This window comes from Emys orbicularis, chromosome 1 (genome assembly GCF_028017835.1).
Source record: "Emys orbicularis isolate rEmyOrb1 chromosome 1, rEmyOrb1.hap1, whole genome shotgun sequence".
Taxonomy (NCBI): domain Eukaryota; kingdom Metazoa; phylum Chordata; order Testudines; family Emydidae; genus Emys; species Emys orbicularis.
The window spans coordinates 39060994-39078057 of NC_088683.1; the positions used below are offsets into that span (position 1 = coordinate 39060994).

A 17064-nucleotide genomic window follows, 5' to 3' on the forward strand; every position below is an offset into this window, starting at 1 on the left:
CAATCAAGTTTACCTTTTGGGTTTCTACCTCAGATGCATTATCAGTATCATATCATAGACCTTTAAATATTATCCTAATTGGATGCATGGCCATCTCCATTCCTGCACAAAGTAAGATATCAATATTTTCTGCCATGACTAGGGAAGGCAGTCAGCAAATGCATGACCAATTTTTCAAAGCCCAAACTGCTTTTTAACCAGGGAATCCTTGAAAGTACTACAGTTCAGCATAGAAGACTGGTCTTGGATAATGCAGCCTCAAACACCAGTCTCTTCAGAAGAGGCTTGTTGGAATAGATAGCAGTGGCCCCCGCACAAGATGACACTTTCCCTCTTTATGAAACAGCCAGAAAGGGATTAAGTTAATGACATGGTAGCAGTTCCTTAACAATCCAATTTACCTCTGGGAGAATGGACACTAAACCAAGATTCCACAATGGCCAAATGCAGGACAAAATTATCAGTTGAGAAAGAAATTTTATTTCAAGTTTCTAAGGGGGTATTACAAACCATAGAGAATAAAAACATCAAAAAGTATTTAAAAAGTAATTTACTGTCCCTTTAAAATAAAGATTCAAGCAGGTTTAACAATGCAGAATGCTATTCAATGAATTAAAAAAAGATTTAAAAAGTATTGGTTTTGCTGTATTCGCTAATCCATTATAAAAAAAAGCTGGGCATAAATACTTTGTGCATTCATATGCATTATTTGGTGTTGCATATTATATAACTTGGTACAGTATTTAAGATATCACTGCAAAAGAGAGTTCAACACAGTGCATTTATAAATAATGGAGTCATTATAAATCACATTGCAAACATACCTTGCCATTTTCATTGTTACAAATTCAGTATTTCAGTGAACGTAGGAATAAAGTAGCTACAACAATCAATATCTTGACTTTATTTTTTTAATATAAAAAAATGCAGTTCTGGAAACCCACCCTTCTTTCTTTTCCCTCACCCATACATAATGCTTTACTTCTTAAAAATAAAAATAAAGTACTAATTCTATATACATCACATGTACCATACAAAAATGTATCCAAAGTTTCTATTGCTACCAAAGTGTTCTAAATTAAAAGTTACATAAATCCCCTCATTGGAAACAAAGGCATACAGGTTACAAAAAATCAAATTACACACAAGCCATCAAGTCATTTTATACAATTTCCAATACATTTTTCTCCCAAAGCAAGTTGTCTTCTCACGTGCCTGTATAAAAATGCGTATCAATATACTTTGTCAAATTTATTTTTCATTATAAAGCAAATTAATACATTTTCTACAATAAATAAAACAGGGAGGCACATATATGAAAAAAAATAAAATCTATGGGAGATAGATGGGATGGTTTCGAAAAAAATGTGCTCACTGGCTTTAAGCCAAGTTTGTTTAAAACAAAGAAAAAATGGGGGAAAAAATCTCTTTAAAAAGTTATTTTGGGCAATAATGGAGTGTTTTTGGTGATTTGCAAGTGATGTACATAGCATAATTTTACTCTTGATGCCTTTCTCACAAAGTACCCTCCAAAATAATGTAATTTTCTTTCTTAAAATACACATTTGTAATTGTAAATTTACATCAATCTTAAATATGTGGTACTTTGTGCAAAGAGCAATGATTTACACAAAATTAAACATTCACAAGTCTTTCAAAAGCTACAGATCCAGGAAAAATGATACAAGCAGCACCATATTGTATAATATATGATTTAGGCAAACATATCTTTGATGTTATTTTGATATTAGGCTTTAAGATTCACTAAGCACCTTAAGCTGGAAGATGGTGCTTACGTACTTTACTTTTTTTTTTTTTAATATGTAAAAAACATGGAAATGAAAACCTACTCTCTCCCCATCAAAATTAAAAAAGGGAATTAAAGAGCTACCTCTAAAATCAGAATAAGTTAAGTGTTGAATATACATATATGTACAATTTATGAACACTATGAACAAGACATTTTAACAGGTTTAGTGGAAAATCCTCCAAACTACAACACGATGATAAAATCATTAATCTATATGGCAATGGTGATTTAGAGAAACTGCTCAACTGTTTGAAGTTTGCAGAACTCAGCCACTGAATCAATGATTAAGGAGTTGTATTGTCAATACATTCTTTTAGACAATGAGGTTTATTAATAAAGTTCAAGTCTATGTGTGGTGTGTTCCTTGCCTTGGTAGCACCTTTGTTAGTCAATATCACTGAAGTCGCTAACTGGTTCTCCATGGACTCTACTTAGATGAGTCATAGCACGATCAAAAGCAATTCTCACAGCTTTACGAATGCTTGAGTTTCGACCTTCCATCATTTTTAACTTATCTATGGTCTCATCAATCCCCAGGGGAACCATTTTGGATTTTGGAAGCCACTGCCTATAAATAGGATAAAATAAATCTTAGGTTAAATAAAGCATAGATCAACAGGATTGTCCTTACACAGGACTAAACTAGCTCTTACGTAATGCTTCTCATGCAGTGTGTCAAAACAATTCATCTCTTTAAAAAAAAAATCCAATAGCAAAATTCTTACCAAAGATAGGACACCTGTGTTTTTAACGTGGGTTTTAAGACACAAGTAGCATCAGCCTCTTGAATAAACAAGACTTACAAATCCAACAGGCACCATAGGATTGTAATTGATGGCAAATACTGACTTTAATAGGAGTCAGTCTGAGGCAACATCATATCTAGGTATTAAAACAACTCAGGCTTAGATTAGATAGTAATGGATTGTTTTCAGTCACTACTAGATTCAGCTGTTTTTACCTGTAGAATTTTTTTAAAAATTATTCATTCTTCAATTTCCATCATTGCACAAAGATTTTTGCAAAAGTTTGGTTACACCACATTCTAACGTGTGTTAGTTTTGGTCTCCAATAGGGAGTTCCATAGTCAATGAACTTCTGCTCAGTCCCGCATTCTGCATTTACGCTACAACATTTTAATACCACCAATTCAGTGCATAGGGTAGAGATTGTGCAGCTCACTCTTTGATGTTAGGTAGTAATGAATAGAACCAGGTGTTTTTTAAAAGAGGCGTTGTCATAAACTCTATGGTGGAGCCGCGTCGAATACTTGTCTGTTGTTACAGCTCTCCAAGCTGGTAGAATGAATTTGAGATGATCCCCAAAAGGCATGGAGGATGGAAACATTGGTGTACGGAGTGGCTGATAGCTCTCCAGGCGCACTCAGAAATACTGTTTTCATGTTAACTGAGTGTGTTGTGCAGAGGTCTGTGCTGCCAGAACTTGCAGACGGGCTCTGTGAACTTAGGGCGCTTCTGAGGAGGTTTGTAGGCCCGTTGGTGGTAAAGTGAGGAGTTTAATAGCATTGGGCTCATGGTGGGCGATACAATTTTCTCTTTGGTGCTGGTGTATATATGCCCAAGGATCGTAAGGTGGCTCTAGAGCAGGGGTCAGCAACCTACGGCACGCAAGCCGATTTTGAGTGGCACACTGCCTGCCCGGTGAGAGGCGGCGGCGGAGGGGCAGGAAAGCACCACGCTGTGGGAAGAAACGGGGGAGGGGGGAAGCTTGGCTGCCGCAGGATCAAGCTTTTGCCTCCTGCCCCCGCAGGGGAAAGCGGTGGGGGGGAGGGGGTCCCGGCCCCCAGCCCCACTCAGCCCCCCTGCCCACCGCTCTCCCCTGCGGGGGCAGGAGGCAGAAGCTTGGTCCTGCGGCAGCCAAGCTTCCCCCCTCCCCCGTTTCTTCCCACAACGTGGTGCATTCCGGCCCCTCCTCCTCCCAGAGGAGCAGAGCCGAGCGCAGCATGCTCGCTGCTCCATAGAGAAGGCAGAGAGAAGTAGGGACGGGCCTGGGGGAAGGGGGTGGAACAGGGCATATCCCTCCCAGTCCCCTGCCATGAGCCGCTCAGGGCAGGGGGCTGGGAGCACCCCAGACTTCTGCCCTGCACCCCCCACCCCTCTGCCCTGCACCCCCGCACCCCAACACACACCCATCCCTCTGCCCTGCACCTCCACAGCCCCATCCCTCTGCCCTGAACCCCCCCACACCCAGCCTTGTGCCCTGCACGTCCACTCACCCCAGCCCTCTGCCCTGACCTCGAGTCCCCCCCCAACACCCAGTCCTCTGCCCTGAACCCCCCCACACACCCAGCCTTGTGCCCTGCACCTCCACACACCCCAGCCCTCTGCCCTGACCTCGAGTCCCCACCCAACACCCAGCCCTCTGCCCTGAACCCCCCCACACCCAGCCTTCTGCCCTGCACTCCCACACACCCCAGCCCTCTGCCCTGACCTCGAGTCCCCCCCCCCAACACCCAGCCCTCTGCCCTGAACCCCCCCCACCCCCCCACCCAGCGGGCTGAGCAGGCTGGCAGCGTAAGATCAGCATTTTAATTTAATTTTAAATTAAGCTTCTTAAACATTTTGAAAACCTTGTTTACTTTACATACAACAATAGTTTAGTTATATAATATAGACTTAGAGAGAGACACCTTCTAAAAAAACGTTAAAATGTATTACCGGCATGCGAAACCTTAAATTAAAGTGAATAAATGAAGACTCGGCACACCACTTCTGAAAGGTTGCCTACCCCTGCTCTAGAGTCTGTTAGTGAGTGTAAGGAACCACCTCTGGTTGAAGAGGTGTGATTTGTCAAAGCGAAGGTCGTCGATTGTGTTCTGCACCTCTCTAGGGAAACCTGAGGAGTGTAACCAGGATTCCCTTCTCATGACAATTCCAGTTGCCAATACACACGAGGATGTGTCCACTGAACCAACTGCTGCCTGAAGTATGGCCCTGGTGACCAACTTGACTTCCTGTAAAATTGTTTGGAATCGACTACTATCCTGCTGAGGTAGCTTATTTGCAAATTTCTCCATCTGGCCATAGTTTATAAAGTCATACTTGGCCATCAGTGCCAAGCAGGTAGAGATCCACAATTGTAATCCAGCCGAGGAGAAGAGGACCTTTTGACCCATGCAGTCCTGTCTCTTCCCCTCCCTGTCTGCCAGAGTGGACTGTGGGTGTTGCTGTTTCGTCCGCTACAACGCAGCCTGTATTACCAAGGAGTTAGGTGGAGGGTGTGAAAATAAAATTTCTGAACCTTTTGGGGGACATATCTTTTTTTCGGCCCCCTTGAGTCAGTGCACAAGTGGCTGGGGTATGCCACCCAGTGCATGCCAGCTGAAGAATGGCATCATTGTTCTGGTGCTGATGCGTGCAAAATGCCTAGTAGCAAGTGCTGACTGTCCTGCACCTCTTCCAATGGGATATCGAGAGCATTCTATTCTACATAGTAGTTCTTGAAAATGATGATAGTCATCTGATGGGCACGAAGATGTCGATGATACAGAAGGGAATCTCTCTGGATCTGCTGGTACCATCAGAGCCGGGCTGATTGGAGCATCATCTAACCCCATTTCCGAATGTCTACCGGATGAAGGATGGGTTGGTGAAACGGGAGTTCTCCCAAGCTGAGACTGCTTCAAATGCAAATACTGGGGCCATGAGCTCTAATATGACCAATCTGGTTGATACTGCTGTTGTTATACTTGTGCTCAAGGAGCCGGATATCAGCTTCTTGGGTAAGGCAAAGGAGGAAACTGTCACAGAGCCATTGGAACCCTCTGGCAGTCATGTTTCCGTGGAAGTGGTGGACTGTGCTGAACTTCCGGGTTCTTGGATTAAGATGAGTTGGACTTTTGCATGAATGGCGGTGCTGATGGAGCCACTAGAACGGAATGCGTTAGAGAGGCATGGCCAGCAAGAGGTAGATGTAACGCAGGAGATGGAGCCCTTTGCACAGGTGAGTGCACCTGAACATGCATAGACCTCGCTCTTTCCAGGGCGAGCAGTTTGTGAGGGCCCGGAGCGCTTCCGCTTCTCCCTGGAGTCAATGGTATCTGGTCTATTGATGGGATCGGAACGGGTAAAGGCATCTGTCTCTGGACCGACAAATCACAGGGTCGGTAGCACTGGTACCAGCGTATCTGGAAGGAGCCTCTGCAGTTGGGGGAGGGCTCTGCTGATGTAAGGGAGATTCCTCAGCCAGGATCCAACTTGGGGACCATGGCTACCTCCATGAGGTGCTTCTTGAGGAGGAGAGCTTGGCCTTCCCATGTATGGGCAAGGAAAGAGAGGCAGATACTTTATCTGGAGGCATTGTGGGCTTCCCCCAACCAGTACAAACAGCATTGGTGTTCACTACTGATGGAAAAGGAGTGAGGGCAGGAAGCACAGACTTGGAATCCTGGCATCTTTAGCATAATCCAGTACCCAGACACGGGGGTTGGGAATGTTTGGCAGGAAAAAGCATCCCAAGTCCTCAATTATAAAAACTGCTGGAAATTACCAAAGTACAACAAAAAACAATAAAATCCTAACTATGAACAAAAATAAGAACATTTTTTGTATAAAAAAATTGAAAATCTGTCACTAAGAATGACAGGTCAGCGGAAGCTACAACTTGGATCATGCAGCAGTGAGAAGGAACTGGAGACGTGGCCGGTCCACCCTGCCCTTTATCGCCTCAGGCAAAACTACGAGGGAATACAAGGGCGCCTGACTGGACCACCAACCAATACTACTTTGAAAAGCTCTGGCTCTGGGTGCATGCACGTAACCCTCAGTGGAAAACAGTAAGGACTATCACTCAAAGAAAGTCAGATATTTCAGATGAAGAGATAGATATACACAGAAATGTGGACTTTATCATCCTCTAAACAGGTTTTGCAATCAAAGGAAAAATTTTAATATGCCAATATCAAAACAATGATTGTTCTGATACCAAACCTGTACTAAGGAAGGATAATATCTAGTTTATAGTCATGTTGTTCTTCCAAATTGGCAGTAAATAAGTGTCTTTTAGCAAGATGTCTGGTTCCAACATCATATTCAGAAACGCTAAACGTTAAATACACATTACAGTTTATATATGGGGAGAGAATGGTGTTTCAACTTTCTTTTAAAACTAACATATGGCTTATTACTTTGGATTATAAAACAGTGCATTAAACTATATGTTTCTTACATTTGATTAAATAACTATACATACCAACTTCTTTTATTGTCAAAAAACAAAACTAAGAAAAGCCTCTCATCAGATTTGGTCTGCATTTGTTCTCCAATTTTCAATACATCTAGAGGTGGCACTGGTATTGTAACACCATTGTGATGACCGGCAACACGAGGCATCTTAGGGTCAATAATCTACAAAATGGAAAAAAAGAACAATTCCTAATTTTTTTAAATCTGTGTTCACTAATAGTTAAAGGTTTCTTTATTATGAATGTATTTAATGGGAAAATACTATACAAATCAAACAGACAATGTGTATAAACTTAGGCCTTGTCTACACAAACTTGTACTGATTTAATTAAACAATCTTATTTTGGTTTAGCTTAAATCTGTTCCTAAACAGTTTAAGTTAAACTGAAATAAACCTGGTTTAAAGCAAAATAAGAGAGTGTCCACAATGCATTTTAAACCTCGTTTAATTAAACCAGTTTAAAATCATATCTTAACTGGTGCCATGCTGCACGTAGAAAAGCCCTTAGAGATCACAAATTCAGAACACTAAAATACAATTGACAAATTCACAAATAAGTTTAGAAACATAGGCCAAGATTTTTAAAAGCAATTAGTGATATTTCATGTATCAAGTTTTGGTGTCCAACTGAGACACCTAAAAGGAGGTCTGATTTTCAGAATGTGGGTGATTTGACAATTTCTGAAAATTAGGCCACTTTAAAGATGTCTCAGATTGGGCACCCTAAAACTGAGACAAAGTTGGCTCAAAAATCAGTAGCTGCACTTGAAAACCTTGGCTATTGGTTTATGATGCCCGATCAGCCTATCTGTCTTCAAGTCTAGTACTCTGCCTTTATTTAATGATCAATGGTTGATGCTTCAGAGGAATGCAAAAATCCACCCAATATGCAACTAGTTAATTCTGCAATGCTGAACATGGAGGTTGAGGGAGAAATTCCTTCCTAGCCCCTGGAGGTGCTCAGCAAACACAAGGAATCAGGAGAGTTAGTTACCATTTTCTAGCATGTACCTACTATTAACAACCATAAGATTATCTACCCTACTTTAAAAGTCTAGCCACAGTATTTGAACAATTTCTCATAATACTGAACACCAGAGGCTGACTATTCATTGCAAGAAACAGTATTTTCTCTGTGTATTATCTATCTAAAGTTGTTAATTTAATGGAATTAACTGTTATTCTCAAAGCAATGTGAATGTGACTGAAAAGTTTCCCCTATCTGCTCCATAATTTTGCATGTTTCAATTGAGCCTATACCAGTTCTGGCAGATCCTGGGTTGTTTTTTTTTTTTTATAAGCCAAAAGAGCTACAGAACTAGAATGTTCTTACACTTGTTTTGCAGCAGACGACAGCATACAGTTCCTGTACTGATAAAAACTCAGCCTGATGTTTATTCTAATTTGCCTTCTTATATACAATGAAACATTCTCTTGTACAAAACACGCTGGTCTATTTTGCTTACAAGATAGGTATTCTGAATCCTATAGGATGCATTTATGGTGGCTCACTATCAGCCCACGATGTCATTGTCTGCTATTGTACAAACTCTGTATATTGAAGTTTCATGGAAAATACTATAAGTAAGGTAAAGTGAAAATTCACTTTTGCTCAACTCTGCATTAGATCTTATGGGTCCATTTATGTACAGAGTTTGGAAATAGTGAAATAAGTTTCAGTGTAATACTGGTGGTATGCTGTACACTCACCAGTGCTGGATAGGAGGGATATCCACTGCATTTGGCCCACACTACTTTTAGAGGCTCAAGAACAGATGTTGCAGAATCCGTTGAAATCCACATACTGCTATGTCCAACTTCTAAGAAAAATCACAATAAAACATTAGTAGTATAAAGATTCAGAGCTTGGGTTACCCCTCTGCAACTCTTCTCTATGGGCCATTTTATCAGCCCCTATAATTATTATTGCTAATACTCTGCACCCACACAGCATCTTTCATCCACGGATATCAAAGTACACTAAAATCATAAGACCCACAACATTTTGGTGAGGTATGCTAGTATTTTATAGATGGATTAACTAAAACGCAGAAGGATAAAGGCCAAGATTTTCAAGGGTGACTAGATTATAGGTGCCTCACTGTCTTAAAGGGCCATGTTTTCAGAAGGTGGGTGCTCAGCACGTTCTGATAATCAGACCTCTTTAGCTTGTTTTAAATTGGGCACCCAAAATCACTGGTTACTTCTCAAAATCTTGGCCATAATTACTTGCCCAATGTCACCCAGCAAGTTAGTGGCTATTGTGATTTACAACTTTGGATCTTCAAATCTCAGGTATGTACCAACAGGGGTGGATTTAATGAGAAGCATGGTTGGCAGTTGATGACTTATGACCACTGTTCTGCCATTTACATGGCATAGCAGCCTTTGATTAGCAACAGAGCAAACTCGGGAGTAGATCCTCTCTGCTGTTCTTCTCCTCAGCTCTTTTCATCATCCACTGATCCTTTCTGTCTCTATCTTGCCTTTCCCTGGGGCAGCTGTCAAAGCTCCTTTCTCTACCACCAAAGCCCAGAACAGGCTACAGGACAGTATAAAGTTGCTTCAGTGCTTATTTCTCCACAGCAGACAGCAAAGTAGGCATCTGAGGCTGAATAAAGCTACCTCCATCTGTTCTCTCAGTTCCCCTCCTCCTCCCTGGTAACCACCACTGAAAGGAAGGAAAAGACAAACTGACTGCAGGACATAAGGCAGTCGAGAAGATGTGGCCTATAAAGATCTACAGGGATGAAGGTGGGAACAGAGAATGAGGAGCGAGGGACAAAGATTCCTCTTATCTCTTATGTGGGAAAGTAGGATGGGGCTCAGAGAACTAGAAGGAAATTAAGAGGCTCAGAGCTCCAGGGATAGTTGAGACCCTGATTGTTGTAGCAGATGAAACTCTGGCAAGAGCACCAAAAAAACCTGTGAGAAATTACAGTCATTTTCAATTTTCAAGTAATAGGGCCATACTGAATAGAAGAATTTTTTGACATGTGAAGGAAAAATACATTCTTCAGATTTGAAATGGGTAATACTTCTAGTGAAAACGATAACAAGAACATGTTTCCCAGCCAGTGCAGATCAAGAAGGTTGTTGTAAAATTCCTAAGGATGGTGGTTTATTTTCTGAATACTAGAAGTACCCAGGAGATGCTGTAGAAAGTCAGAGAATAATATATACTTTTAGCATAGAAAAGTTGTAATAGTTTTCTTGGACAAAATTTTTTCTTGGACAAAATTTTCAAATGTGGGCATCTAAATCCATTGTACTTCATTTTCAGAGGTGTGGGCACTCAGTACTTCCAAAAAAAATAGGTCACTTATTTGGGTAACTAACTTTTGGCACTCAAATTTGTAAACACTGGCCCTACTGATAAAAATCTGCATGCCACCTACTCATCACCATGTCATGGCAAAGATGTCAGAAGTTTTAAAGCTCAAAGAGCACAACTGTGAAATATGTTCATACTGTAATAAATCATAAGCAGAACCCAAGACAGTTTTCCCAGCAGTTTTAAAGGCCTGATCCAAAGCCCACTGAAGTCAATGGGAGTCTCACCATTGACTTCAAGGGCTTTGGTTCAGGCCTTTCATTATAATTCAGGATTGCATTATACAGATTTATTCTTGATGACACAATTCTACTTTTTAAGACTAAACCATTCAGCCTTGGGGGAAAAGAAAAAAAATCTTCTCATTTATTTTCTTCACATGTAACTTTTGTAGATTTTTTTGAGAAACGAGAAAAAGTAGTATTAAGAAAATTTTATACAAACATAACACTTTATCAAAACCATACAATATTTTTCAATACATAAGTGACAAGAGAACAATAAGGATAGACATACGTCTTAGGGTTCTGGTGATATCATAAACTACCCTTTTAAGTGCTTGGTTAAGGAAAGAAAATATCCAAGAATATTATGGAAAGAGTTGTGCTAATTCCAAGCGAATAGTTTTGGCAAGATTTCAAATCTAACAAAATTGTCAACAGTCATTTCCAGCATGATCGACAGATAAACTGGTTTAGGTACATTCTCTATTGCTCCGTTCTCTTAATTCCATCTTGAGCTTCATTAGGATCCCAAATAATGCAGATACAGGAGCTAGATACATTTAAATATATACTTATACATAATGTATCTTTTAGACAAAATCTGGAAATATTTTATAGATCACTTAAAAGTTACACAGAACTACATCTATTAAACTTATGTGAAGAACAGTACAGGATCTTTATTTAGAATAAGCTAACACAAGGAAAACAGTAAAGAAACTTACATTTCTCTCAGCTGCAAAGTCAACATAAAAGAAAAGGAAATCATGATTTAAAGCTAAGAAGGTGTCTATGCTCTTGTTGCATGCATGTGGAATGTGGCAAGTTTCCCTCAAAGAGAATTCTCAGGACATGTGACCAACAGTGAAGTCTCATGGATAATACTTCCTTTAATAAGCACATACCTACTTTGGTGATTGGGATGCTATATAAAAATGCACAGTCAGTAATTTTCTCTTACCACAAGAGAAAATTCTGATTACCCCAGACTAGAAGAGAAACTGCATTTATTCCTGTTGTGCTAGTAGTCATGGCACCTTACACTGCTAGAAAATCTGAAATCTGTTATCAAAAGATTTAAATAAAAATACTCCTATGAAATGAAAAAAATATAGAGAGTTTGAAGGGTCCTACAGCTATGGTTGAAGTTATAAATCAAAGCTGGTATCTCAAACTTGGTATCTGCACAGTCCTAAATGAGGAATTCAAGTTTTGTAAAGTTTAAAAACCAACTCAATAATAATGAATTTGGAGGTTAATTTTAAAATATTATATACTACATATTCACAAACCATTTGCGTGTTCTAGGTAGGGCTGGTGGCACCACCTATTATTAAGGTTGCTCGACACTTCCCATTATAAGACCCTATTTTCAGTTCATTAGAACTTTGCCAAACTTAAGAACATAAGAACAACCATACTGGGTCAGACCAATTGTCCATCTAGCCCAGGATCCTGTCTTCCGACAGTGGCCAATGCCAGGTGCTTCAGAGGGAATGAACAGAACAGGTAATCATCAAGTGATCCCATCGCGCCGTCCACTCCCAGCTTCTGGCAAGAAGCTAGGGACACTCACACAGTGTTGCATCCCTAATCATCCTGGCTAAGAGACACTGATGGACCTATCCTCCATGAATTTATCTATTTCCTTTTTTAACCCTGTTATAGTTTTGGCCTTCACAACATCCCCTGGCAAAGAGTTCCACAGTTGACTGTGTTGTGTGAAGAAGTACTTCCTTTTGTTTTATACCTGCTGCCTATTAATTTCATTGGGTGCCCCCTAGTTCTTGTGTTACGTGAAGGAGTAAATAGCATTTCCTTAATCACTTTCTCTATAACAGTCAAGATTTTACAGACCTCTATCATATCCCTCCTTAGCTGTCTTTTTTCCAAGCTGAAAAGTCCCAGTCTTTTTAATCTCTCCTCACCCGGAAGCTGTTACATACCCCTAATCATTTTTGTTGCCCTTCTCTGTACCTTTTCCAATTCCAAAACATCTTTTTTGAGATGGGACTACCAGATCCGCAAGCAATATTCAACATGTGGACTTATATAGAGGTATTATTATATTTTCTGTCTTATTATCAATCCCTTTCCTAATGGTTCCTAACATTGTTAGGTTTGGGGTTTTTTGTTTTGTTTTTTGACTGCAGCTGCGCTTTAACCGACTGGGCTGAAATTCTACATGCTGCATATCTTCCTCAGGCTGAATTTTTTTGGAAAGTTTCAGCTAAAACAGTTTAGCCATTTCTGAGACAAAGGCTAGGGAAAAATGCATAGTTTTGCTAATGTTAAAAAATTCTTGGTGACCTTTTCTTTGAAAAGCTCTATTACTGTGGAGCAAGGACTTGAAATTTGACAGGAGGCGGCTTTGGTGTGCCTTTTGCCATCCCAGTGAAAATCCACCCACATTTAGCCAAGTTACAAACCTCTGGGAAAAAACCCACAGTTTGCACATGCTCAGTAGAGACTTTAATTTAAGCAGCTAAAATCTCCTTAGAGTCAGTACTCACTAAGCATGCTTGAACCTCTCTCAGCTCTTAGTGCAGACCTGACTCTCGCCCGTGCTCTCAGTGACTTCCCTGTGGCACCCAGGCAGCGCGGAGGAAACTGAATGATTCGAATGCAGAAGGGCCAAAAAGCTGAATTGGGAGGAATGGCTGGGGAGGGACTGGGACTAGGAATCTGAGGATGGGTGTTGGAAGGCAAGGACAAGGAGCCAATTGGGGAAGACTGAGACTGGATGAGAAACTTGGGGAGAGAGACGAGGACTGGAAGCCAGTGTGGTGATGGTGGTGATACAGAGAGAAGGGAGAGATAAATCAGATGAGGAGCCAGGAAGTGGGGGGATTAGACTGTCTGAGCAAGGAGATGGGGACAAGGAGTTGGGATAGGAGAGTGGGAACTGGGATTGGCTGGGCAAGGAGATTGGGACTGGGATGAAAAACTAGAGGAGTGGAAACTGGGACTGGGTAGGCAAAGAAAATGGGACTGGGAAAAGGAACTATGAGTAGGGAAGGGAGACAGGACTAGGACAGGGAGAGGCTGGAGGAGATGGAGTAGAAGGGGTCAAGTTTGTGAGAATGGGCTAAAGAGTGTGTTCACTAGAGCACACAGCCCTCCAGAGCCTGGAATGGAACCCAAGATTCCAGAGTCTCACCATTCCTCTGCTGTCACCAAGTAACTATGAAATCCACTGGCAAAGTATGTCCCATCCCCCTCTAGTGTGGGTCCACATAAAGGAAGACAACACACTGTTGCAATCAGTTACTCTGTTAGCTCAAGTGGCAGCGGTCTGGGTGATGGATCTTAAGATTCCAATCCTACTGATGAACAATGTGGATATCAATATGATGCCACAAGATGGAATTTCTCAGTTTGCTTTTTAAAAACCTAGGACATTACACACACATAATAATGCTCTCTTAACATTGTTTTAAGACTGCAAAGTCAGGCAAAAGCTTGGAAATCCAAGAATTAAGATTGCCTGTGCAACTTGAATTCAGCCCTTGTGTGTGCATGCATGGTATAGGCTTTAATTAACATGATCACAAACTATTTTTTCCACCTTATTCAGTGCACAGAATGGATCTGCTCTGGGTATGAATCAGGTCTGTGTAGCAAAGGAGGCTGTTGTATGTAGGACCTCTGCCTCACTTGTTGCAGAAGTTAGGTGGTGCATCTACTGTGGTTCCGGGAAAACAATGGGCCTAGGGATGAGAGTGAAAGTCACAGGGCAAAAATCAGGTAATGGAAGGGAACACTGGGCAGAGCACACCTGACAGCACCCAGTGCTCCTCAAAGGCATCTGAGGAGTCAGTGGACAACACCCAGAGGAACTCTGCTTGGAGGCGTGACAGAACAAGGGAAAGGAAATAGAATATTCCCCTGTCTAACTTCCTCCTCCTGGTATGGTGTCTTGGCCAGCAACAGGAGGAGTCTGATGAGGAGGTCCTGCAACTTTGTGGGGCCATGGACAGGTGTCCCAGGATCAGGAGGTGCAGGGAGAAGTGCAGCCAGAGCCTCAGTAAGAGGTTCTACACGACCTGGAAGAGGGGCTACAACTTGATGCACTCTATGCAGATGTGTGCCAGGGTCTCCCTCTTTCTGCAGATGGAAAGGCGTTTAGTGAATGAGGCAGAGGACTACAAAGAAGAGAAAGGATGGTTAAGACAGTCAAATGCTTCCCTAGAGAATGGGATTCCATCCTTGCCTCTGCAGTTCCTATGTGATGCTGCGCAAGTCACTTAAACCCAACTTTTCATTTTCTGGGTGCCTAACCTGATACCTTGGGGCCTGATTTGCAGAAGTAATGAGCACTCTCAGCTGCAACTGAAGTAAGAGCAGTGCTTTCAGCATATGAAGTGCTAAATAATGCTAAGTACTATGAAAAATCATACCTAATCATCTCAAATTGGGCACTCAAAATTAGTGGATACTTGCCCTTAATCTTTCTGTTCCTCAGCTTCCCATCTATAAAATGTGGATGACACCATCCTCTCACCTCAGAGGGGTCTGGTGAAAATATATTTATTCAATGCTTGTGAAGAACTCATAGTACTGTGATGAGTGACACAGAAAAGCCCTTGACGAAATGAGAAATTCTGTCTTCAGAGCAGGGTTTGAATATGCTGCAGTGAATAAGGCATGAGGCCACACACTGAATAATAAGGAAAAAATAGCTGCTCATTAATTGAGTGCTATCTGTCCTGTCCATTGAATGAGGCAGGAGTTCTGTGAAAAAAATAGTAAGTGAACATGTCATTAAAGACCGCAGACACAAGGGGTCAAATTAAGGTTGCACAAGTGGTCTTAATTCTGGAATTTCCTAACTTTACTTGGCAACTTAATAATGTTCTCTTAGCATAGTTTGTGCGTAATATATAAATAAATGTGTAAAACTCAACACAACCTTAACTACAGAGCCATGATTAGTGCCCTACATAATATATATACAGTGCACTCCTTTTATATGAATCACACCCATTGCAGATTATTTGATTCTTATAAGCCACTGATTCTTATAAGTGGAGTATAGGTTAGTATAGGATGATTTTGTCCCAGTGGTTTTGATCACTGTATGCAGTTGATTCTTACATCAGTGATTCTTATAAATAGAGTGCACTGGAATTCTACATTCAAGCAGAGGGTACACTTAAAGTTTATTTTGATTTTAGAAAGAGTAAAGGTTTCAAAGGTATTCCCTTTACTCAAGGTGAGGGATACTACTAGACTTGGTAAAATCTCTAGAATGAGAATGTACTTTAATTGGGTCCATTATCTACTTCCATCATGTGTGTGTGTGTTGTATGCGTACACAGAAATACATTACTTTTTATTACGATTAAACATATAGATCAATGTAAAAAGACATTCCACTAGAATTTCAGCATTTCAAAATACTGTACTGGGGGTTTTGAGGTAGCACTTGAGGTTCATTTTACTCCATGTACTACGTACTCTAGGCAGTTCTGAAGCTGTTAAAACAGCATAAGCTATTAAAAAAATAGAGTGAATGCACTTTGCCTCCATTAAGGTTTCTGTGGGAGCCAACATTTCTATTTTGTGCATTTAGGTCAGCATTTTCACAAGTGACACTGGATGCACAACTTGAGATGCCTTAAAGGTGTCCCATTTTCAGAAAAAGCTGAGCACAAACCTTCTGAAAAATCAGAACCAGGAAGGCATCACAGTTTTGGCCAAAAATTGAGACACCCCAAAATCGCTGGTCACTTTTGAAAACCTCGGTCTTAAATAATGAAAATTATGTTTTAACATGTTTTGTATTGAACTGTAGCATACAGTGGGTAGTCAAACCATGGCCTCAGAGTTAACTTTTGTTGTAGTTCATTGGATGGAAACAGGACATTTCACTACATCTCCCTCTCTATCTAGCTTCCATAAGGCACCAAAGACATTGATTGGTAAAGGATGCTGAAATCACCTCATGTCAGAGAAAATGCAGCAATAAACACCAATTCAGTATTTCCTCTGGCTCTATTAAACGGCATTTGCCTCAGAGTTATTTCAGCACAGCTCACCAGCACATTAGAACAGAGACAGGAGGAGGAGGAGGAGCAAGCAACACACAACTAAGAGCTGGGTGTGAAGGGAGGAGGGCAAGTGAAAAACAACTCAAAATGAAAAAACTAAATGTAAAACTGCCTGCTAGTAGCTGTTAAGTAAAGAAGCTATGGGGTTGAGGGAGGAAGAGATGGGAAGGAAAGGATAAGCCATGTAATAACATGAAAAATAAGGAAACTGATGAATAAAAAATTATCCATCCATTTTTCACAACCTATTATACCTGTTAGATGTTTATGTCATCACCAGACCTATTATTTCCTCAGACTACTGAGTTATTTTATTCTGCATGAATCTGTTGAATATATAAATCTGTAGAGCTCTAATACGTGTGAAATACCCTCTGCCATCAAGTATAGCAAATGCCATTAAGCCCTCCAATCAAATAATTAAAGTAATGGAACATT

At 40.8% G+C, this 17064-nt stretch overlaps 1 protein-coding gene across 1 annotated transcript in view; it reads right to left on the reverse strand.

The window, feature by feature from the left end:
- Nucleotides 1-889: 889 nt before the first annotated feature.
- Nucleotides 890-17064, reverse strand: part of BRD1 (bromodomain containing 1) — a 117087-nt gene continuing 100912 nt past the window's right edge. Inside the window, exons 11-13 of the mRNA XM_065423195.1 lie at nt 8726-8835; nt 7022-7176; nt 890-2378 (exon numbers count right to left, since the gene is read on the reverse strand). Coding sequence (XP_065279267.1) covers nt 2195-2378; nt 7022-7176; nt 8726-8835 — 449 coding nt within the window. The 3' untranslated portion in view covers nt 890-2194. The remainder of the gene's footprint in view (nt 2379-7021; nt 7177-8725; nt 8836-17064) is intronic.